Source organism: Lepidochelys kempii, chromosome 3 (genome assembly GCF_965140265.1).
Source record: "Lepidochelys kempii isolate rLepKem1 chromosome 3, rLepKem1.hap2, whole genome shotgun sequence".
Classification (NCBI taxonomy): Eukaryota; Metazoa; Chordata; order Testudines; family Cheloniidae; genus Lepidochelys; species Lepidochelys kempii.
The window spans coordinates 141,140,338-141,164,986 of NC_133258.1; the positions used below are offsets into that span (position 1 = coordinate 141,140,338).

A 24,649-nucleotide genomic window follows, 5' to 3' on the forward strand; every position below is an offset into this window, starting at 1 on the left:
TTCATGATTCTAAGGAAAGGAAAGAGTGAGAGCAACAGAATAAGGACAATAGGCTTTGAAAACAGACTTCAACAAACTCTAAGAACTAGTAGGTAAGGGAAGGGAAGAAGGAGTTCAGGAGAATTGGCACTTTCTCAGAGATAATATTAAAGGCGCAACAGCAAATCATCCCAATGGAAGGAAAGACAGAAAGAATAGTAAGGGGTCAGTATGGCTCCTTCAGGAACTCTTTAATGATCTGAAAATCAAAAAGGAATCTTACAAAGAGTAGAAACATGGATAAATTGCTAAGGATGAGTACAAAAGAATAGCACAAGCATGTAGAGACAAAATCGGAAAGGCTAACACACAAAAAGAGTTACATCTTGCAAGGGAAATAGAGGTATTAAAAAGAGGTTCTATAAATACATTAGAAGCAAGAGAAAGACAAAGTGTAGTTCCTCTACTTAGTGGGGAAGTAGAGCTAATAATGGATGTTATCAACAAGGCTGTGGTGTTTAATGTTAATTTTGCTTCAGTCTTCACTAAAAAGGTAAATTGTGACCAGATCCTTAACACAATTAACGTTATCAACAAGGGGGAAGGAACACAAGCCAAAATAAGGAAAGAACTGGTTAAAGACTAGTTGAGCCCAGGCTGGAAGGGTCTCTAGCCTGTGAGTAATAATACCTGAAGTTTCAAGCTGCAGGTCAATGCAGCTGGCTTTCAAGAATATCTGGAATCTGCCTAAGACAACATTTAGGATGAGAAATTACTATTTGTAGACAATTTCTTTCGTGAATCAAGCTTAGTTTGCATGCTTTGTTTTATTTTGCTTAATAATCTGCTTTGTTCTGTTTGCTATCTTTATAATAACTTAAAATCTGTCTTTTATAGTTAATACATTTTTGTTTATTATTAAACCCATTAAATTCTAACTGGGGGGGGGGGTGGCAAGAAGTCGTGCATATCTCTCTTCACATTGAGGAAGAGGCAAATTTTTATGAACTTGCACTGTGCATATTTTTCTATACAGTGCAAGACAATGTACCTTTGGGTCTGCACTCCAAGGGAGGTGGGCACCAGAGTGCTTGGGCAAGTCCCTTAAACTGAGTCGTCCCAGAGCTAATCTCAGTGTCTGTGTCTTTCTGCAGCTGGGTGTGGCCCTGCCTGTGGGTGTGCTAGAGGAGGTTTAAGAGCCTGGCTCAGCAAGACAGGTTAAAGGGGGGCCAGGCTGGCAGAACAGGTGGGCTCAGTGGTATCTCAGTACATCCAGTGGCACTGTGAAGGGGGCAACCCGTCACAGTGATATATCTTGATTTTTAGTAAGGCTTTTTTGACACAGCTCCACATGACATTCTGATAAGCAAACTAGGAAAATGTGGTCTAGATGAAATAACTATAAATTGCATGCAAAACTGATTGAAAGACTGTATTTAAAGAGTAGTTATCAATGGTTCACATTCAAACTGGAGGGATATATCTAATAGAGTCCTGCAGGGATCTATCCTGGTTCCAGTACTAGTCAGTATTTTCATTAATGTCTTAGATAATGGAGTGGAGAGTATGCTTATAAAATATGCAGTTAATACCAAACTGGGAGGGGCTGTTAGCATTTTGGAGGACAGGATGAGAATTCAAAAGGACCTTGATTATTTGGAGAACCAGTCTGATATCAACAAGATGCAATTCAATAAAGTGCAAATTACAGCACTTAGGAAGGAAAAAGCAAATGCACAACTACAAAATGGGGAATAACTGGCTAGGTGGTAGTATTACTGAAAAAGGTCTGGGGTTATAGTGGATAACAAATTGAATGTGAATCAACAATGTGATGTACTTGCCAAAAAAAGGGGGGGGGAGGAGGGCTACTGTCATTCCAGGCAGGTCATATGTAAGACATGGGATGTTATTTCCCACTCTTCTCAGCACTGGTGAGGCCTCAGGTGGAGTACTGCGTCCACATCTGGGCGCCACACTCTGAGAAAGATGTGGACAAATAGGAGAAAGTCCAGAGAAGAGCAACAAAAATGATAGAAGTTTTAGAAAGGAATGAGGAAAGGTTAAAAACTGGGCATATTAAATCTTGAGAAAAGAAGACTGAGGGGGAACCTGATAATAGTATTCAGATATGTTAAGGCTTGTTATAAAGGGGACAAGGATCAATTGTTTTCCATGTCCACTGGAGGTAGGAGAAGAAGTAATCAACTTAATCTGCAGCAAGCGAGATTTAGGTTAGAACTTTCTAACTATAAGAATAGTAAGCATTGGAATAGGCTTCCAACGGAGGTTGTGAAATTGCTGTCACTGGAGATTTTTAAGAACAAGTTAGACACATACCTGTCAGGGATGGTCTAGGTATATGTGTGTGTGTGACAGTCTGTATCCCTATGTTCATCCTTTGTACAATGATATATGATGATATATTTTGTACAAAGTATGCCTTGTGAGGTATCATTTGAAAACTTATAATTTGCTGATTATTATTGTCCTGGTAAAATATGTGTGGGAACATAGTATGTAAAGTTATAAAATTCTACTGTATTACATTGCTGAGACATGTTCCAAGTTTAGAAAAGCAGGCACAAACCAGTTCCTCAGAGACAAAAGGCAAACGGATGCCTCAGCCAGGTGTCAACAAAATCAAATGGACTGTCACCTGGTTAAGCGGTCACCCTTTGGTAGGAAAAAGGGTACATTTTGGAAAAGAAACTGCTGTAGGTTCCCGTACCCACAGACTTGCTGTCTCCTGAACGTCAGCTGGAGATGATTTTCAAAGAAAAAGAGAACTATAAGAGAAACAGACCCCCCCCCAAAAAAATCTCTCCCTTCATCTCTACTGACAGCTTCGACAACACTTGAAGGACAAAGGAAGCACCATTGGACTGGGGAGGGATCCTGGCAGAAAGGAATTCAGCCAGTAAGATTACTAGAACATGTGGTGAGAGAGACGTTTGCTTTGAATTCACTTAGCTTGCTAAGTTAGGTGTCAGTTGTATTTTACCTTGTATTTCTTTGTAACCAATTCTGACTTTATGCCTCATTACTTGTAATCGCTTAAAAATCTATCTTTCTGTAATTAATACACTTGTTTTATTGTTTTATCTAAACCAGCGTGCTTGGATTGAAGTGTTTGGCAAACTCCGTTTGAGATAACAGGATTTGTGCATATCATTTTCTATTAATAAAATCATGGACTTTATATTAGTTTGTGTTGTCCATGAGAGGGCTGGGCAGTACGGTATGCACATTTAAGGGGGCAGTCTGGGACTGGGAATTAGTTGGTGTTGCCCTGCAGTGTAATTCAATAGTGGCTGGCTATAGCACTCATACAGTATAGCTGGGAGTAATTTCCATGCTGGAGGCTATGTGAGTGTTGACCAGGAGTGGTTGCTCTCACAGTGAAGTAGTGTAAAAGGCACCTCAGGCTGGAGAATTGAGGGACCAGAGCTGTTCGACAGTCTAGACTGTACCCTGGGTAATGTTACAGTGTGATTCTGCCTCAGCATGGGGGGATGGACTAGATCAGTGGTTCTCAAATTGTGGGTTGGGACCCCAAAGTGGGTCACAACCGGTCAACAGGGCTGGCTTAGACTTTTTTGGGGCCCAGGGCTGAAGGCGAAGCCTGGGGCCAAGCTGAAGCCCAAGCCCCACTGCCTGGGGCTGAAGTCCTTGGGCTCAGGCTTCAGTCCCCCTTCCTGGGGTTGAGTAGCAATTTTTATTGTTAGAAGGGGGTCGCAGTGCAATGAAGTTTGAGAACCCCTGGACTAGATGGCCTCTCCAGATTGCTTCCAGTTTTACAGTTGTATGATTCTATGATTTACTGCTGGAAGCACAAATCATCTTTACAGCTCTGCAGATTGGTGATGATGAGTCAATAAAGGAGATAAGCCTCCTTGTTGGTTTTACCAGCACAGAAGAAATGGAAGGGGTGCTTAGAAGAGAAGGAAACATAGAACCATAATGGAATAATAATTGAAAGACCCATCTGTTTTTTGGTGGCACTTCTGCTCATGCATCCATACTTTAAAGTGGCTCTGGATTGAGATCTGTGTTTTCTGGAGTACACCATTGATTTTATCTCCCAGCTTTCAACTTTTTTACCATATTCTTTTCCCCATTCTTCTTCTTTCATAACTTTTTCCTTTTTTGTTGTCTGTGTGCTGACATTAGACCCTCTGGGACTGATTCTGATCTCACGTACACTGGTGTAAATCAGGAGTTACTCTAATCAAGCCAATGGAGGCATGCTGGTGTAAAATGGGTGAGATCATCATCATCAAGGATGAGGCCTTGTCTAGAGTTTTTTCAAAGCAGAGACATTGGCCCTTATTCTCCCCTCATTTGCACTGGTTTTATCCTGGTGTGACTCAAGTGGGGTTACAGGTGTGAAAGACAGAAGAATCGGACCCCTTTTGTAACACACGTAGCATCCAATGAGCTCTGTACAAATAGAATAATAAGGAATAGTGTGTGTTAGTTTTCTGCTGAGTTGCCATAACATTTTTATCTTTAACTGTTTGTGCCTTTTGATAGGTGATATAAATGGTGGTGTAATTTACAACTCCAGTGTTAATAGATAAGAAAATTGGACCAGTCTTTTGTGTACAGGATAAGGGGGGGAAACCACAAAGGAACCATTTGTGGGTCCCCAATCTTGGATGCAGCCAGGAACCAATTTGTTTCCCAATATAATTTAGAGCACCTTCAGCACTGCTCCTCAACCCTGGGGACATCTGCCTTCTGGGGATTGCAGGGCAACAAAGATTTTGGTCTTGCCCCTCCCCGTGTGCATACTTCTGGCTTGGACTAGTGCTGGAGGCTGGGCTATGCCAGCTTTATGCCACTGAGCAGTGCTCCTGGTGTTGGCAGTATCCATAGAGCCTGCTCTGCAGCTCCCTTGTGCTGGCTATAGGGGAGTGAAGGATTTAGCCCAATGAATGTAAGTGGCATACGGTAACTTGCACAGATCTGACAATTAGTGGGTATGCAGAATTCAGCACTTGCATAAGAGGACGCCATTCCAATCAGGTACCACTGGAGGTTGCACTCATGTCAATGTGAAATTGCTCCCTAGTAGAGTTGTGGATAGTGAAGGTGGGAATTAAACTAGAAGTGTGGGTTTTATCTTGCATCTTCCTGTTAGCTGCTTATCCTGCTACATCCTCTCTTCCATTCTCTTGGAGTATGAGTTACAAACCCACTGAATCCCAAACGAATGTCAATACCAGAGCACTGCTTTGCCACTTGCACACAATGGCCTGATTCTCTTCTCACTCAAACTAATGTAAATCAGCAGGGGGTCCACGGAATCCAGCAGAATTACACCACTGATCATAAATGGCATGAGAGGAGAAAATTACATTTTCTGACCAAGTTACACCTGATGTAACTTACCCCATGGTTTTTGTCACTTCTGAGCTTGGCCCAGAGATTTCCATTGCAGCTGCCTTCACTTACTCCAGGCTGCATTTGGTTGAATTTGGCCTGATCTCTTTATCTTGACCATCTAGATTTCATTTTAACCTTAACAGTTATGTCTTCTGAGCTGGAAGAAAAGGATGTGAGTCTCCTTGAAATGGTGAAACTTACCAAAACACTTCCAGATCATCTGGACAGTGCGGGAAAGCTTCTAGCTTTACATCCATCGTGTGAAAAAGTACACGTGCATAAGCAATGAGAAGTTATAGATTTTATTGTATTGTAATGTTTTGTGTTTGGCTACAACAAAATATATCTGCTGCCATTATTTACAGAAGTAACGGTGAGAAATTACAAAGCCCACTCTTCATTAACCTCCAATAAGGCTGTTCCTGCAGCCAGTGATTGCCATTACATTGATGGAGTGCTAATATTGCTCAATAGCCTTGCTCTGCCTGTCTCTCCACTGAATACATCACAATCCCTGCCTCCCCTCACTCTACAGTGTATGTCCAACAGAAGGTGCTGAAATGATTGATGAGTGAAGCAGCTCATAAAGACAAGCACACTGCCCAAAGCAACAGCTGTCTAGCCCTATCCGCTGAATAATTAGATAAATGAGCCTCAAACTAGATCTTACAGTCAGGGGTAGGAGGAAGCGAGAATATCCCCAATGTTGAAGCAGGTCTCAGAAGACTTGTGTTCCCTTATTCCAACTTCCATTCCTGGTTATTGGTGTTTTATGCAGTTTACCTACCCCATGTTCCATACTTCACTGCCAGGAATCCACAAGTCCCCGGCAGGCATTTGAGAGAGGGACATATCACTGGCTTAGTTTAGCTTTTTTTCTTCCCCTGTGGACCTGACTGTTGTAGTTTCCGGCACTCACAGAAGCTTTGTCTTTCTGTGCAGATTGAGAACGTAAGAAAAGGGCCATGGTGGGTCACCAAATGGGCTTATCAGAGGAAAAAACCTGCAGTTAACCAATTCTCTCCTCTTGATTGAAGATCACCATGTTTTGGAGGCACAGTGTGAAAGGTGGGAAGTGAGTCAGCATGGTTCTTCAGCCTAAATTACATAGTGACCATTAACAAATCCACATGGACTTACAGCTACTGTACAGTGGTCTAGAAATGACAAAATTAGTTCCCTATGCATAAAATAACGGTGCTATGACTGACACTACTGAGCGGGACCTGTGAGTAAATGGTGACTTTCTCATGCCGGTGACCCCTGGACATAAAGACATCCGTAAAAGTGGTGTTACAATTTAAAACCAGGCCTGGGTAATGAAAGCCTAAGCAGTATGGGCTTGATTCTGCTTTCGCTTACATCAATGTAGATCAAGAGCAACACCGTTGAAGCCAATCAACAGAGTGCAGAACTGGTGTAAGAGCACAATAAAGGCCTATAGACTGTACCCGAAACCCCTTGAAATCAATTAAAGGACTCCTAATAATTCAGTGCTCTTCTATCAAGCCCTGTATGCACAACTGAGACGAGTGGGCTTGGATTGTGCCCTGTATCCTCAAGTTTGCAAGCACTGGTGCTGCTGCCCCTGGAGTGTGCAATATTAGGAGGCAAGGCTTAGGTTTAGGCAAAGAAACTTCACAATACAGGAAAAGAATTCATTCAAACCAGTGTAAATCCAGAGTAAGCAGACTGAGTTAATCTGGATTGATATGGGTATGAGACCAAAATTTGACCCAGAATGTTTGTTTTATCAATACTGTGTGTTCCAAGAGCACACTCTTGTGTCTTGCTTTTTTTTTTTTTTTTCTGTTTTATGGAAACAATCAGAGAAGTCTATCTGAAGCTTGACACTGTCAAGGACCTGAACAATTATTGGGACTCAAATAAGAACTTCAGCAGGCAGTCTGAGTGGTCCTGTAAATCACAGGTGGTATATCCTAACCCCTTAATTGCAGGGGATTAGTTGGGAAGTGTAGCAATGGACTCGGGGAATAATGACACACAGGAAGCGAAGCATAAAAACCCAATTTCCTGCCTTTAAGGAGAAAAATCTCAATTTATAGTTCATTTAAATTGCAAGGCAAGGCAAAAAGTATTAAAGTTCTTAAACCCCACTGTTCAGCTGGCTTCAGATGAACTGCACTGTATTCTCTCTTACCCAGAGCAGCAGCTGTGATCTTCAACCTGAAATTGAACTGAAAGTCTTTTAAGACCATTAGGTTCCTGGAGCTATACCCATAGCTGAATGAATTACTGTTCTACCTTCTTTCATACTGCCTCCCTGGTGTAGTATATTGCTTGGTCCTGCACTGGCTTTAAACCCATCACCCCTACCTGTTCATAAATCGCATGTGAAATTGTGAAATGGGAGTTCAATGGGCCATGTGGCTTCATCAGTTCTGCCTTATGTAGTCGATATGATTTACTATTGTCATAACCAGAGTTGGGGAATTTTCTTGTGTGACATCTTCTCTATTAAGTTACATAGGTAATAATTAGAATATGTAATAATAATTTGCACTTCAGTAGCACCCTCCATCTGAGAATCCTTAAAGCACTTGACCAATGTAATTGAATGTAGCCATACAACTTTCCTGTGAGGGAGGTGGTAAGACACTGCATGTCTTTGGCAAATCCGGAGATAGAATCCATATCTCCTGGCTCTCAGTCATTTATGCCTTACCCACAAACCATTTGCTCCAAATATGAATAACCCTTTGACCTGGATATGACGTAATGTTTTACTGTGCTTAGCATATAGTACCAGGGTTACATGTGTGAATCTAAATATCAATATCCCCATTTTGCAGGCCACCTCTACTGTATCTTATACCTTTTCTGTTTGTTCCTTCTTCAACTATACGCAATGGCAGCTCTCTTTAGACTGTAAATTATACTTATTTTGCACACCTAGGGCTTGATTCTTCTTCCAATTAATTTGGCGTAAAACAGGAATAACTCAATTGAAATCAAGGGAATTACAATGTGATAAAACTGGTATAATTGAGAGCAGAGTCAGGCTCCTACAAAATGCTAAATCAGTGGTAATCCTTTGTTACTACTCACACTCACTTTTCACGTCGGTTATACACCCAGTGTTTAATTTAAAGCACTGTTTTTGTTCACATTCATTTTGTCCAAGAGATTTCCATGACAGTTGCATTTCTTTTTCTAGGTCCAGATTTGCTCCATAATGAGTTTGTGTCTAGTAAAAACCTGCCTATGTTCTATTAGTCTTTTTTCAGAGAGGACATTGCTTTCAAAGAGGTTGGTAAAACCTCAACCTCCAAAAAAGTCATTCCAACTTTGTGGCTGAGACTGTGGTGTCTCCTTAAAATATCTGCTAAAAGCCACACTAAGTGACATTGTAGATTAACAGTCGAAGGGACATCTCCCATGTTTAATAATTAAAGGAATATTTAGTTTTGGAAACTAATATAAATATTACCTATCCAAACTGTTTATAATATTTGGAGAAAACTGTTTAAATTCATAGGGAAAATAACGATGTGAAGTTGATCCACTTTTTCCTAGTCTTAAACAATTTTTAAACACTCCTCTTTGCCATTTCATCGTACAAGAAAGGTCAGCTAAGACCTTTTGTGTCTAATTAGCTCTTACAGCCGTTTCACCCTGGGGTGACTCCAGGTGACATTAGTGGAGCTGCTTCTGATTTTCAAGCATGTGAGATCAGAATCTGGCAGTCCTTGCATCTGGTTTATAGTGGGCATCTACTAAGTGGACGATGACACAAGGCAGTCCTGTGATTTGCCTAAGGTCATTACCCTGTCGTGAGTGTCTCTCTTAACTGAGGTTACAGTCCAGAATTCTCTGGTCAACATAATCATTCTTCACTTTGACCAATAGAAACTCCTCGGTCTCTTCTTCAAAACAAATGAAAGACCAACGCTCTGGAATTATAAATGTGCATTGCAACACAGTGTCGTCATCTCACCTCACATATATCAGAAGACCAGGAACTAGTAAGCAAATAATGTATGCTATCTGTCTCTGGGGTCTTCCCTGATGAACTTGGGATGGCAGTTTATTCAGCAAATTTACCACTAATGATAGTAAATTTTATAGTTTCAGCTACACTGGTTTTTTATGCCAGTGAGAGAGAAACCTGGCTCCTGAAACCTCTGCCATCCTAAAAGCAGAAACATTTGTTGGAGAATAGAACGGTCCGTTATGTTAATTCAGCAACGAGAAGAAATGGGCCTAATTCTGATTTCACTTATCCAGGTGTAAATCAGGAGTAACTCCACTGCAGCTAAGGAAGTTACACTGATGTAAAACCGATGTAACTGAGATTAGAATCAGTCCTGGGGTGTATTCAGTCAGGTCTTCTCCCTGCATGAAGTGATAAGGAATTTTCAGGATCTGAGTTATTAGCTCTCAAATACAACACCTGAACACACAGAAAAAATAGATTTTAAAAGTGCATCAGGCAATTTATTTTTATTTACAGTGTTATGTCAGTTTGATTTCCAGCAGATCAGTCTAATCCAGCAGATCCCAAATGTTGGCATCTGTTTAAAAATAGAGGACGCTGCTGAGAAAGCAAACAGGGAGCAAGATGCAAGCAGGAAAACTGTTAAAGGGTTATATTTGCTCTTTTGTTTTCTTGCCCTGCCAGGGACTTATTGCTGTGCTTCCTCCCTCCTTCATTGACTTGACTAGTGAGCTCTCCCTGAGCTGCCTGGAGAATTGCATCTGCAATCAATTAATTATATTGAGCCAAATTCAGCCCTAGAGCTCTAATGGGCGTAACTCCCACTTTCTTCAATGGTAGCTGGGCCTACCTACGGCAGAGCTGAATAGAATGCCTTTAACACAATATGGAAAGTGGGGCAGTGTAACAAAAAAAGCCTTTTAAAATGAGGGATTGGGGAGAAAGGTTAAACAGACAGTGAGGCTGAATAAATGAGGACAGAACCTTCCACACTCCAACAGTGTTTCTCTGCTTTATCTTAATTGATAGTGGAACACAGAACAGAAAGCCTGCGTACAGAGTCTTAACCAGACTCCCTGTCTAATGATCAAATTGTTTTCTTACAATAATAGATTTAGGGCCAAATCACCCCTTTTAGGCATGAGTATACGCAGAAAGGAACACAAAAATACTGAATGGACTACACTGATGCCTGGTGTAATTCCATTGTCAGTGGAGTTATAGCAATGATGAAATTGTCCCAGTGAGTTTGAACTCACCAAGCTTCTGATTTAATCTCATCTCAGTTTGGAGGGCTAGTGCCACCATGAAGGGGGATCCTCACCCACAAGGAGTGCCATCCCAAAGGGGGAGAGGAGCATTTGGCATTGGGTCCATTCCCCGCTTGTGCACAGACTATATTCAGATGGTAATTTGCATGAAATTGCTCTGTTTGCATTGCAAAGAGAAAGAAACTGTATTTGCCTCAAAATTTGGAAAATAGTCTTCTCTTAAGGCATACATGCCCTTCCATAATGTTAACAGTAGTTATGCTTTCACACTACGATGAGGACACCACTTACTGCACTGCTACTTGCCCAAACTTGTGTGTTTGATACAATTGACATATTTAAGAAGCTTTTAACCATAAGTTCTGTCTGGTTGCCGTCTTGAAGTTAGTCTGCTTCCGGACAAAACAACACAGCCGTGACTTGAAAGGAAATACACAGGAGTTGACAAAGATGGGGAATGTATCCTACAAAGTTCAAAAAGTCAAGTGCCAAATAATAATAAAATTACTGAAGGGACCAAAGCTGTGTTGAATTATCAGTGGTTTTGCTTATATCTAAATTGCTTACAAGTTTGGTTAATGATACTGTATAACCTCATTACATCCCACAGAGATGTATCTTAGTTATAGAAATAACACCTTGTTATGTACTCATCTAATGGGTTGTGAGCGAACGTGTTTTAACACATCCTTTAACACTTATTACATTCCAGACCCTTGGAGATAATTTCAAAAGCTGACCATTAAAACTAGGCTCTTTCACAACTCTTCGATGACACTACGAACTGGGCATTTAATGTCTGCATTTGGATTAGAAATTAAAACGTGTAAATTACAGATATAGCTTTTATGTGCTTGCTTTATTGATCAGTCGTCTTCATAGAAACAGCATCAGTCTTGATAGCTTAGCAGCCTAGATTACCTTTTGGTTTGCTTAATTGGTCTACCAGGGTGCAGTTAATTTTCTATTTATGTGAATCGCAAGACAAAAAAAGAGGATGTAATACCTTTGTACTAGAGTAACAGAGACATTAAAATACATTGATGTGCCTGGTAATTATTAAATATACAAGCTGACCATTAAGGCGAGAGAGGGGGCTCTCGGCCTTATTAATTGTGCACTGTAGGCCAAATCCTGCTTCCTTTACGAGCACTTGGATGTCTATTGACCTCAGTGGCCCCACTGGCTTGAGTAAAGCAAGAATGATTTGGCTCACTGAAATTTGAAAACCCATTTAAAAAATCCTAAACTCTAGTATATTCAGTGCTCTAATTAAATGTGGTTTTCTTTCTGTGTTTGCTGACAGGTGAAAGTCATGGTGCGCATTTGTTCCACCCTTGCCAGGGATACATCTGAGTCCAGCTCCTTCTTAAAGGTTGATCCCCGTAAGAAGCAAATTACTCTGTATGACCCATTGTCTTGTGGAGGCCAGAACACCTTCCAGAAAAGGGGCAATCAGGTTCCCCCCAAGATGTTTGCTTTTGATGCAGTTTTCCCCCAAGATGCATCTCAGGTAGGCAACGTATGACTTGGACTAACAAGGATCTAAGATGCTTTCCAGGTTGCACTAGTGTGACCAAGAGGCATATTCATCCCTGCTGTAATTTCAGAGATTTCACTGGAGTTAGACCAGGGATTAATTCGGTCCATAGATGCCAGCAATATTGTGACAAATACATTAAATCAAATCTCTTTAATATGATGATCAGATTTTCTTTAATCCAGCGGTTCTCAAACTCTGGGTCAGGACCCCAAAGTGGGTCGAGACCTCATTTTAATGGGGTCGCCAGGGCTAGCTTAGATTTAGGCTAGCTTTGGCCCCCAAATCCGGGGTGGCAGGGATTGGGCAGGCTAAGGCTTCAGTCCCCCCTCCTGGGGTCGTGTAGTAATTTTTGTTGTCAGAAGGGGGTCACGGTGCAATGAAGTTTTGAGAATCCCTACTTTAATCTTTTGCATTACATGTGCGATAAATCATACGAGTGATATAAAATGCTGCCTAGCCTGCAAATAAACACCAGATAGCAGTATTTGATGGTACACTTTCAACTGTTTTTGGTTAGTGCTCATGTTGATCATATCAGTGTTGCAAGTCAATAATGTGAAGATGGCTAATCCTACATGCTGTCCTCAATTTATTAAAAAGCAGAGGAATATTTATGTCAGGTTTTTCCACCCAGTTCAGTATAAGAAGACACAGGCTTTACCCCAGATATATAAATAATTAGTGATAATCTTAATTACGGATTAGAAAACAACAGAGTAACAAATGTCTGTGAACTGGACCAATCGAGAAGCAACCACCAAGATCTTATCTACAATAGGAAATTTTTCCTAAAATTCCTAAATGTTGCTACCACTGGCTGAGCTCCAGCTGATTGGTATAGTGTAAGAAGTGGAATAGAATAGTTTAGACAGGGGTCTGGGTGTCTGTCTGTGTTATCTAAACCTGCTCAGGGTGAATCTATATGACAAGGTGCTTAAAACACCACCGGCTACCAGCATCTTGTCTTCATTAGGGCTCCTACCATTGTTAACAGCTGGGGAGATTCAAAGCAAAGGTGGGGAATTTTAGAAAATATTTCCTAGTGAAGACAAAACAAAAGGGGGTGTGCCCTGTTCATAGACTTCCACCCACCCCCGCACAAACTCTCCAACAGCAGAATTGTAACATTTCCACTGCATCCAAAATTCTGGTAATAATTTGCTAAACAATAGAGCTGGTTGAAAAAATGCAATTTTTTAAAGAAAAAAGGTAAACAAAAAAAGGCCAAGTGAATCCGATTTTGTATCCAGCTTTACCAAATAATGAGCCTCTCCTCTTCCATTATGCGCATTTCACCCACCTCTGCTTAGCAGGTGCGAAGTCTATTTAGAATAAAAGAGCCATCTGCCATTTCTCAACATACAGAACTTTTACAAGGATAATGAAGTTTCAGCACCTCATGCTGAAGCAAATGGACTAGGGCTTCCATAAAGGGAATTTAATTGGCTCAGAGCCAAGTCCTAATCACCTTACTCATCTGAGTAGTCTCATTAACTTCAATGGGGCAACTCACCTAAGTAGGGCATGCAAGATTGGGCCTACTTAGGTGAGTTGCCCCATTAGAGTTGTCATCAGAGATGACACGATACTACTGGAAATCAGCAATTGCATTTTGGTGCTGTCACAGCCATGAATATTTATGAAGTTCTGTTAATTTTTTTTATTGTTAAATATCTTTGTCAATCCTGTTCTACCTGTGGCAGGCTGAAGTGTGTGCTGGGACTGTGGCTGAAGTGATCCAGTCAGTGGTGAATGGGGCAGACGGCTGCGTGTTCTGCTTTGGCCATGCCAAACTGGGTTGGTATTGTTGCATTTCCTTAATCAAACAGAGCAGTTTCTACTTCAAGCCTTAAATGATTTTTATTTTAGGTTAAGGAAAACAACAGCTTTTAAACTGCCTGCGTTCAGTACACTATTAGGTATGAAATTGCACATGTCTTTTCCCTACCTGGTCCTTCTTTCTTATTTGTCCATTTATTCTGCTGTTGCATATTGTCGAAGTCCTAGATTGTGAGGTCTCAGCAGCATGGGTTGCCTTTGTGTATGTTTGTTCAGTACTTTGTACAATGGAGTTCTGGGCACTACTGCAGTGGAAGTAATAGTAATAAGAATAATTCGGTGATTAATGAATTATCCCATAGTAGTCTACAACTTTTATGAAGATGTTCAGTGTTAGAAATCTAGGCAACCATTTCAGTCTTATGGGCTGCTTACAAACTGACTATATTCCTTCAATGTTTGTGACTCAGAATATAAGCATTGGGACTGGGTGCCTAAGACACATGATATTTTTTGCTCTTCCTTGATGGATGACCTACGCATTATAAACCACTTTCTTTTCTGCCTGAAACAAGTTGCATTAATTGAATCTTCAGCGACTAGCCAAAAATTAGCTTCTGCAACCATTTGCATGATCAAAACTTTCAATGCTGACAAAAAGAGTGTAATCAAAACAAGATTCTTTTAGAAGACATTAAAATTCTAACATAATTTTATGTACTGCTCATCCGTATCTAGAGGTATATGTTGGGAAATGATGACTTTTTAATGGCAACAACTTTGCCACCTTTATTACTACCTGAAAAGTGATCCCACACAGTTCTACCACATTAAAAAGACACTTCAAGGAAACTTCCATTCTTCAGGCAATGAAGAAGTAGAGTACGCTGTCAAGGCCTGGTTGTCTCAAATTGCATCCAGAATGGAGGTACCCAGAACTGATGAATACTTGAAGTCTCAGGCCTTCATGACTTGCTTAAGGCCAGAGAGTAATCCCTGCTCCCAATCCAATGTCCTACCAATTGGCCGATTGTGCCTCCCAATTTCCACAGTTTTCAATTATCTAATCTAGACTGAGATAAAGCATAAAACATTAGCTGACAATGTGCAGCTGCTTCATTAACTGCCTTCCCCACTATTCCTACTCCTATGGACACACACAGTTTCACAAAGAGTTGTAAAGTCTAAAAATATCTTGCTGCACTAACCCTCTTAACATTAGATACCACTTATGTCCATAATTCATGAAATAAAATGAGATTAAAAAAAAGCCACGAGAAATTGTCTGAAGTGTATGCATATCGATATCGTTTGTGTGACAGCTATAGAAAGAGCTATACATGAGAGAGATTCTGAAAACTTAATTATGTGCAGTATATGAAGTAATACAGAAAACAGTAAGATAATACTGTATGGATGCTTTTAATTAACAGATGTTTTAAACAGAGACAGGCCTGCACCAAAATCCTGGTTCCAGAGAGCACCAAACTTAGGGAATGTTTTGATCTGGATCCAGACTCCACATTTGTGGGACCACCTCTGGACCAGATTATTTATATGTCTAGCTTCTGCCGAGTGTAGCTAAGGGTGGGGATGCTGAAAAGAGCCACCTGCAGCTACCTGATCCCCGGGGCCAGCTCTACGTCAGTTCCAGCCCTAGCATCCTATAGAACTATCTAGGGGCTGCTCTAAAGTATGCTGGCTAGTAACATTCCTCCCCACCTCCCCCAGGAGATCATTTCCAAACTAGGGATTGTTGGAGCACATGACACTTGGCCACCCTACCCGACATGCCTTCTACACTGTTAGCTGCAGAGTGGTGTGGGGGCCAGATATACCCCAGCTAAGGATTCCTTGAATGTTAGGGAAATCTTCATCTAGGAAGATCTGGCTGTTTTTCAGCCCCTTTATGGTAGCGGAATGCTGCAGAGAAATGGATAGCAGAGCTCTGGATCTAGCCTACCAATTTTAAATGCTGTTATTTGTCCTTTCTTTCCGTCTGTCTGTCTTTTGTAAAGGAAATTGTTTTCCTGAGCCTGTGCAGAATAATGTCACTTGACAGAAAGCTCTGGATGCACTGAGTGTAATTTAATTTTCTTTTCTCCCCTCCCTCCTACCTGACAGGAAAGTCATACACCATGATTGGAAAAGATGATTCCATGCAGAACCTAGGCATAATCCCCTGTGCCATCTCATGGCTCTTCAAGCTGATTAATGAACGGAAAGAGAAGACTGGGGCCCGCTTCTCAGTCCGGATCTCTGCAGTGGAAGTGTGGGGGAAAGAAGAAAATCTGAGGGACTTACTGTCAGAAGTAGCTACAGGCAGCCTGCAGGATGGTCAGTCCCCAGGTGTCTACCTTTGTGAGGACCCAATCTGTGGCATGCAGGTGAATTTAAGATTTATTTTAAAGGGAATTAATCTCTAGCAATGTAATATTTAGGCTTGAAAGGATTAGATTCTCATCAGTAAACGCTGGAAAATATCAATTGCTGCACACACACAAAAGTGATAAAAATATGTCCATCGATGATAACTGAACTTTCCAGGGAGGCAAAGTAAGAAAAATGCTTCTTGAGAACTTATTTGAATTTGGTTTAAGGATATTTACTTGTATATTTTGATGTGATGCTGGCAATTTTTGTTTTAACAGTTATAAAGCTTTAACTTTTTGATTCTCAACGTCTACTATCATTTAAATAATTATTGTCCAACACCCTCCCCCCAATTTCCTGCAATTGTGAAAATTTAAATTTATAAAAATTAAAATATGCTTAAAACTAAACCTTCATCAAAATTATCAAAAAAAATTAAATCAAATTCTGCCAAGCCTAGTGATATTTTTCTGTGCTACTGAGATGGTAGAACTCAAATTCAAGAACTACTGGAAGTATAAACTTTTCAGACTTGAATGTGTTTACTTTGAAACATACAAGAACTTTATGACCTGCAGCTGTGGGACCATCTGCTTTTCCGGCCTCAATATTTGTACCTCCAATATAACTGATGGTGAGCAGGGGTTGATGTTTGCAATAAAATTTGAAAACATTCAGAGCAAGCAAAATTCACCCCCCCCACCCCAAAAAAAAGAGAAGAACTGCGATCTCTTTTTATAAAACAACAAGCTAAAATATTTACAGTATTGCACAAATAGCTGGAAGTCATTTATATGGCTGTTTATCTCTCTATAAACTCCATTATTTATAGCACTAGCATTAGCAATGTTGTAGGAAGTATTAATAGCTACTTATTAATTGTTGCCAAGAAATAAATGTTAGAGCTGGGCAAGCCAAGAATAACTCCAGCTCTCTTCAGGCGTGGAGAGTCAGCAGGAACACCTAAGTAGTTCATATTACCTCCTGGACAACCATCAGAAAGTCTATGGGTTTTTTACTTTTACTTAGTTGGTACAAAAAATGCTCACTCTTTCCTTTTACTACATACACAGCAACAGGCCTTGTCCCCACGTGAGCTCACAATTTGGGGGAAATCCACAATGACAGGACACAATTATGGTCTCTGAACCCTAAGCACTTAGCAGCCTCAGGGCACCAGTCACTCTAGAGAGTGGGGACAGTAGAAGCAGGACCACAGGATGATGTACAGTATTGTCAACCCCAACTGTCAAAGTGCAGTATGTAGAAAACAAGGGCCTCATGGTTTCACAGCTACATACAACACAACTGAATTAATGCTTGATATACTCAGAGGAAAAGAAGGTAAAATGTTCTATTAATATATGTACAAAATCAGCAACATGATTCCTATACGTCACATTATTCTTAATCAGACTTTAGTGTATATGGTTTTGAGCATTATCTTGTTGTTTACAAGGTGAGGTTGTTTTAATATATATCTACCACAAACCATGCTCTGCATCAACTGAGAAACTATGCGTTAGTAAGAAAACAAGTAGATTAGTGGGACTTGGTTAGACTGAGTCTAGCGTTCTAATGATTTTATTCACCCTTTTTTGGGCTCCCTCTCTTTTAGAAGAGGAACTTACTCCTGGGCTGCACTCATAGTAAGGGCTGAAAAGGGGAACTTGTCATTGTATTTTAACCTCTCAGACAAACAGGCCTCCCCTGTAGTCTGTGGACCAGCTCTGTGTATTACCAATACCAATGCCATTATCAGTGTGTGTACAATTATTAAAAATTAACACGGCATGGATTAAAAACTGGCTAACTGATAGGTCTCAAAATGTAATTGTAAATGGATAATTGTCATCTAGCGGGTGTGTTTCCAGTAGGGTCATGCAGGGTTGGTTCTTGGCCCAATGCTATTTAACATTTTTATCAGTGACCTGGAAGAAAACATAAAATCGTCACTGATAAAGTTTGCAGATGACACAAAAATAGGGGGAGAGGTAAATAATGAAGAGAGGTCACTGATACAGAGCAAGCTGGATGTAAGCAAATGTGTGTTTTAATATGGCTGAACGTAAATGTATACATCTAGGAACATGGGGGACTCTATCCTGGGAAGCAGTGACTCTGAAAAAGTTTTTTGGGTCATGGTGGATAATCAGCTGAATGTGAACTTCCAGTGTGACATGGTGTGCAAAAGAGCTAATGTGATCCTTGGACGGATATACAGGGGAATCACGAGCAGGAGTAGAGAGGTTATTTTATCTCTGTATTTGGCACTGGTGTGCCCGCTGCTGGAATACTGTGTCCAGTTTTGATGCCCACCATTCAAGAAGGATATTGATTAATTGGAGACGAGAACCATGAAAACGATTCAAGGATGAGAAAACATGCATTATATTGAAAGACTCAAAGAGCTCAATTTATTTAGTTTCAAAAAGAGAAGGTTAAGGGGTGACTTGATCACAGTCTATAAGTATCTACTTGGGCTCTTCAGTCTAGCAGAGAAAGGTGTAATACAATCCAAGGGCTGGAAATTCAGACTTGGAAATAAGGTGTAAATTTTTGACAGTGAGGGTAATTAACCACTGGAACAATTTAACAAGGGCGTTGCGGATTCTCCATCGCTGACCATTTTTAATTCAAGATTGGATGGTTTTCTAAAAGCTATGCACTAGAGATTATCTTGGGTGAAGTTCTATGGCCTGTGTTATACACACGGTCAGACTAAATGATTGCATTGGTCCCTTCTGGCCTTGGAATCTATGGAGCTATGAATGTTATATTTCATAATCACGTGTCACTTCTCCAAACTAACGTTTGATTACATGAATCACACACACATTCCTCACATTATCAAGGGTTAATAATAGCTGAATTAATGCTGGCTATCGTTTTGGAGAAAGAAGAGCAGTTTATATTCCCAACACTGGAGACTGTGACTGAGGTCCAGCAAATGCAATTTTATTATACACGATGTGCTGCTTCATCTAATGGATTGCCTCCGACCAACTTGTGGGGGAAGACACAAGGGGCTTCCTCTCTTTTATGATCTTCCTCCACCCCTCACAAGGGCTGAGTATAATCTACAGACTTCTGTTTTCCCAGAGTGCAGGGACTGCTCCCCCCTCAGTTCCTCGCACGCAAGCCATAGCCATGCACCTGCCCATCCGCCCCAGTCAGCAGAGCTGGCCGGGTACAGAGAAGGGAGCATTCTGGGGAGCTCTGGGATATATTGTGTCTCTCTAAAGGCCAGTCCAGCTCAGAATTGCCCCTAGCATGTTGAGAGCCTGAACCAGTTGTTCCCTGCTGTTGCAAGGCCTTTCGGTGCTATTGCAGTGGGAAGTACAAGTCAGGGCAACCTGGGCAACCCCTGAATAGGGGAGGCTCAACCCTCCTTTGCTTGGTCCCTTCACAGGCTATAGCACAGGTAACGGGCTGAATCCACTCTGTAGTTCTAACTTCTCCCCACTGTGATTCCATTGCTGATGTTAGCAAGCCTCTAGGTTGTCACATCCATAGAGATGCAAAAACAGCACTTCCGCATGACATTTGGGTTTTCTTTTTTTTTAAAAACAAACTGAATACTTAGAGGAGCCTTGTGCCCATTAGTGATCCCTGCTTCCATCGATGTGACCGAGAAGCATCTTGTTTTTTATTGTTGTATTTTAAAACACAGGCTGCAGCCAATGCAAAGCCTCCTCGTGGACATTTTTGGGGCCTAAATGCAGATAGAGAGTAAAGCAAGAACAAGGTTCTGGGCATGTACGATATGTATTAAAAAGACACATGAATTTATATCTCTGCTACAGTGGTTCATTTCTATGTTAAATCTCAAAAGGGGATAATGCAGTAATCCCACTTTAGCAGAGCAAACACTGTGGTAATGCCTGTTAACTGACAGCTCTGAAATGGAATGGCAATGAACCGCAAACGGTGGTGGTTGTTAAAAACCAACTGCAAGTCCAAGGTAATGTGACATATTACATGGCTTAAGGTTTAGGAAAGTAGTGCAACAGAGACACTTACACGTATCCTTCCATCCCCCTAGGAGTACATCTAGTCCTTAGATTTTCATAGAACTGCAGCCAAAGGTACAGCAATTAGGTACAGCCATACAGTCTCAGGCAAAAGCCTGGACATGGCAATCTATCTTGTGAAGCATCTGGTACTGGCCATGCTTGGTGACAGGACAGCTGAACCCTCGGTCTGATCCAGTATCACAATCCTATGTCCCTAGTACATTTACCTGTGCTTAGACTTCAGGGCACCAAGAATGTTACCTGCTAGTGCTGAAACCCAACAGGGCTGCTTTATTTGCTTTCCCCTGGGTTGTCTTGCAGCTTCAAAACCAGAGTGAGCTCCGTGCCCCCACTGCAGAGAAGGCTGCCTTCTTCCTCGATGCAGCGATAGCCTCCCGCCGAAGCAGCCAGCGAGATTGCGATGAGGAGGACCACAGGAACTCGCACATGCTCTTCACTCTGCACATCTACCAATACCGAATGGAGAAGAGCGGTAAAGGTGGCAGTAAGTCATTCCGTTTTCTTCTGTTTCCTCGCCACGTGCAATTCTATCAACTGGTGTCCTTGAAAAGACGAGGGGCCAAATTGTCTACTGGTGTATGGAGCTATGCCAATATATGCCAGCAGCGTGTTTGGTTCAGTGTTCAGTTGCCTTTGTAATGTGAATTAGTGGGCTGGTCTATACATCTAAATGAAAAACACCATCAGATTTGGCCTTAATTATCACCCTTGCTGGGAGCCTCAGCACAGAGATTAAGGATCAAAAGACCATGAAGACTGAAGGTTCTTCTCATCAGTACGGTATAGCCTAAATTGAGGATAATAATACGACATTCTCTATCGTGTCCATGTAGACTGATAAACTCTGCAGCGCAGGGACTGTTTCTTCCTATATGTTTCTATAGTGCCTAGCACAATAAGGTCAAAATCTCAGAGCTTCTAGGCACTATTGTAAAACAAATAATATTTAGATTGTGAATTCTTTGACTCAGGGACTGCCTCTAAAAAGGCTATGTGTTTTACAGTGCCTGGCACCATGAGGACATGCTCTTGTTTGGTAGGACTACTCTAATACAAATGATAAATAAAAACAATAATTCTCACTCAGTACTTCTTCAGGAAAAATTCCCATTGATTTTGAGGGACTAAGGACTCCTGGCTCTGGACCTGGTTTTTTTTTGTGTTGTTTTTTTTTAATAAATTGCAAACCTGTTTGTTTTCATTGTTTACAGAATTAGCACTTAAGAGGGGTTCTGAGAGCTTTTACAAAGGCATTCCTGTCTGTTGAAAGCATAGGGAAAGCCAAGTATCAAGAAGACAAAAATGCTTCAAAACTGTTACAGGAGAGTCTGTTGCACATATTGTAGCAGTCCCCAGAGCAGGAAGTCGCTGTGAATGCTGTAACGCACCAGCACGGCAACGTGCCAGCTGTCCCGCATGCTCAGAAGCAAACACTGTAGCCATTCCCAGCACTAGACCCTTTGGGTTCCTATAAACGCTTGCCATAAATGAATACAGGGTTGCTTTACTCGGGCTGCCAGAAACAGACATTGCAGTTACCAGTGGCGCTGTGGTCTTGAGTTACAAACAAAAGATAGTAAACACAACACCCAGCAGCTCCCAGTCTAGCCCCTGGGGGGGCCGAACAGTACAGAGAATGAAGGTGGGGCTACTTGGGCCTAGTGCCAGGAGTACTCGCGTTAGAGCCAACAGCATGCTGGCCAGAGTCCAGTCCTTTTTGTCTGACCCATTATCTTGTTCTGACCCATCCATACAAACCACCTCCGCCTTTGCAGCCCGTTGCTTGTTATCCACCACTAACACTGTCCCTCTTCCAAGCAAAAGGCTGCTCCCATTCTGGCTTTCTGCCCTTCAGTCCCAGCTCCCAAGCTGCCCATATTTCTCTCTGCAGCCAGCTCTCAGTTGCTCTTGCTCATACCCAACCTCCAGCTCCCACCTGAGCCCAGGTCCTCTTTAACCGCTGCCAGTATTCCATCCGTAGGGCCCTACCAAATTCACGGCCATGAAAAATGCATCACAGACTGTGAAATCTGGTCTCCAACCCCCCGTGAAATCTGGTCTTTTGTGAGCTTTTACCCTATATTATACAGATTTCATGGGGGAGACCAGCGTTTCTCAAATTGGGGGTCCTGACTCAAAAGGAAGTCGCGGGGGGATCACAAAGTTATTTTAGGGGGGACTCGCAGCATTGCCATCCTTACTTCTGCTCTGTCTTCAGAGCTGGGCAGTCAGAGAGCAGTGGCTGTTGGCTGGGTTTCCAGCTCTGAAAGCAGCACCCTGCCAGCAGCAGCACAGGAGGAAGGGTGGCTATGCCAAACCATGCCACCTTTACTTCTGTGTTGCTGCTGGCAGCGGGTCTGCTTTCAGAGCTGGGCTCCTGGCCAGCAGCTGCCGTTCTCTGGCTGCCCAGCTCTGACAGCAGCACCACCGCCAGCAGCAGCGCAGAAGTAAGGGTAGCAGTACCGCAACCCCCCCTACAATAACCTTGTGACCCCTCACAACCCCTTTTTGGGTCAGGACCCCTACAATTACGACACCGTGAAATTTCAGATTTGAATAGCTGAAATCATAAAATTTACAATTTTAAAAATCCTAGGAGCGTGAAATTGACCAAAATGGACCCTGAATTTGGTAGGGCCCTATCCATCCAGAACAGGAAAGGGATTATGAAGCCCTCTGCTGGCTGAATGTTGCACTGGATACTAACACACCATCCAATAAGGAGCCAGCAGGTTCATTAACATATGTTTAGTGGCTCAGAGCGGGAAAGATTTTCCCCTGTGCTCCAAAATATTCCAGGATATCAAAAACCATTCGCATCCCGAATCAGGATGAAAAGTCAATCTCAAATTATTGCCTACCAAAAATTGGGGAGGGATATCAGTTCAGGTCAATTGCAATGTTTTGTTTCAATAACTTTGAAACATTTTGTTTCAATTTTGACCTTTTTTATTTGATTTATTTTTACTATAATTCGCTTAAATTTTGAAATGAGAAGTCATATCAAACTAAAACCATAATTTTTTGTTTCAAAAATGTTGGAACAAAATGTTTTGACAATTTCAGAACTTTTTCAAAACATTGTAGCTTTGAAAAAATTATCAGAATTGACCCTTTCCCGTGAAAAGTTTTGGTTTTGTTAAATTGGCATTTTCTGATGACAAAATTTCGTCAAAAAAATTCCGACCCTCTATAATGTATAGTTTTTCTGGGCCTAAATAAGCACTGCGGAGACCGTGAATATTTCAGCTTGTGTATCTCTATAGATTATTTGTGTTAGGCAGCAGACTACAATCTAAGATGTCCAAAGAGTGGCCATCATTGCCATATTTATGCCTATAGTTTGAATGCAGCATATTCAAATATTCTGTACTGTATTTAAAATGTAACAGCTATAGTTGCTCAAATGAAAGTGGAGATTGCATTTTGTTTTAGTAATAACCTGTGTGGAATTGGAAGGCAAAATTCAATTAACTAAATGTTTATTAACTAACCACCCTGCAGTGGAAAGGAAGACTGTGAATGCTCAAACTATCTGGTTGTTGGGAAGAAAGAGGACTGGTTTTGAGGGCATTACCATTAAAGTCATTTAATACTCCATGCTTTTTACATATGCACACACACAGCCTGTTTTCAAATACAATTTAAAAAAGAGCTGTGGAGTAAAATTTATTGTTTCCTGATGGCTTTAATGGCTAATTCTAAAAGATTACATGATCCCATAGATTTATAATGTGAGATGCATCATTCCCTAGTTGTAGGTATGTTTTGCTTTCAGGCCATGCCGCCCTGACTGAATGTTTCCATATCTGGGAGACCTAATAAGCCAAGGAGGTCGGATCTAGTTGATGATTGGAGGAGTGTGTGTTTGTGGGGGAAGGGGTTATGCTAGGAAAGGGTTCCTAGTGATGATCAGAGCCTAGTTTGCTGTAGTGAAGCAGTTGTTAGAAAACAATGACAAGATAGTAGTGTTGGTTCAACGAATAGGGTAAAAAAAGGGGGGGGCAGCTTTTAGTGAGGCAAAGATCAAAAAGTTTAAGTGTGGCTGTGTTCAGAAAAGTGACTGTAAAAAGGACACTTTGGTACTATACTTACCTAGAGTCCTAATTCACGATAGGCCAGAAGTTGTTGATGTAAGAAGCAGGCACAGTGCCATTGAAATCAATGGAATTATGCCTGCAACGTTACAGGTGGTGGTGGTGTTTTTTTTTTTTAACTGTCAGTACTGCAGAGTCAAGCTGGCCATGGACAATGAAATTTTATGGTATTCATCTTATCTCATCTTCAGCAAAAACTGCCACCTAACTTTGGATTCCAG

General features: G+C 41.4%; 1 protein-coding gene across 3 annotated transcripts in view; it reads left to right on the forward strand.

Moving 5' to 3' along the window:
- Positions 1–24,649, forward strand: part of KIF26B (kinesin family member 26B) — a 420,929-nt gene that overhangs the window by 310,089 nt on the left and 86,191 nt on the right. For all 3 annotated transcript variants that reach the window (XR_012158167.1, XM_073338289.1, XM_073338290.1), the window contains 4 exons: positions 11,906–12,112; positions 13,846–13,939; positions 16,046–16,308; positions 20,632–20,815. Coding sequence is in view for 2 of the 3 variants with exons in the window: in XM_073338289.1 (XP_073194390.1) it covers positions 11,906–12,112; positions 13,846–13,939; positions 16,046–16,308; positions 20,632–20,815 (748 nt within the window). In the remaining variant the exon portion in view is untranslated. The remainder of the gene's footprint in view (positions 1–11,905; positions 12,113–13,845; positions 13,940–16,045; positions 16,309–20,631; positions 20,816–24,649) is intronic.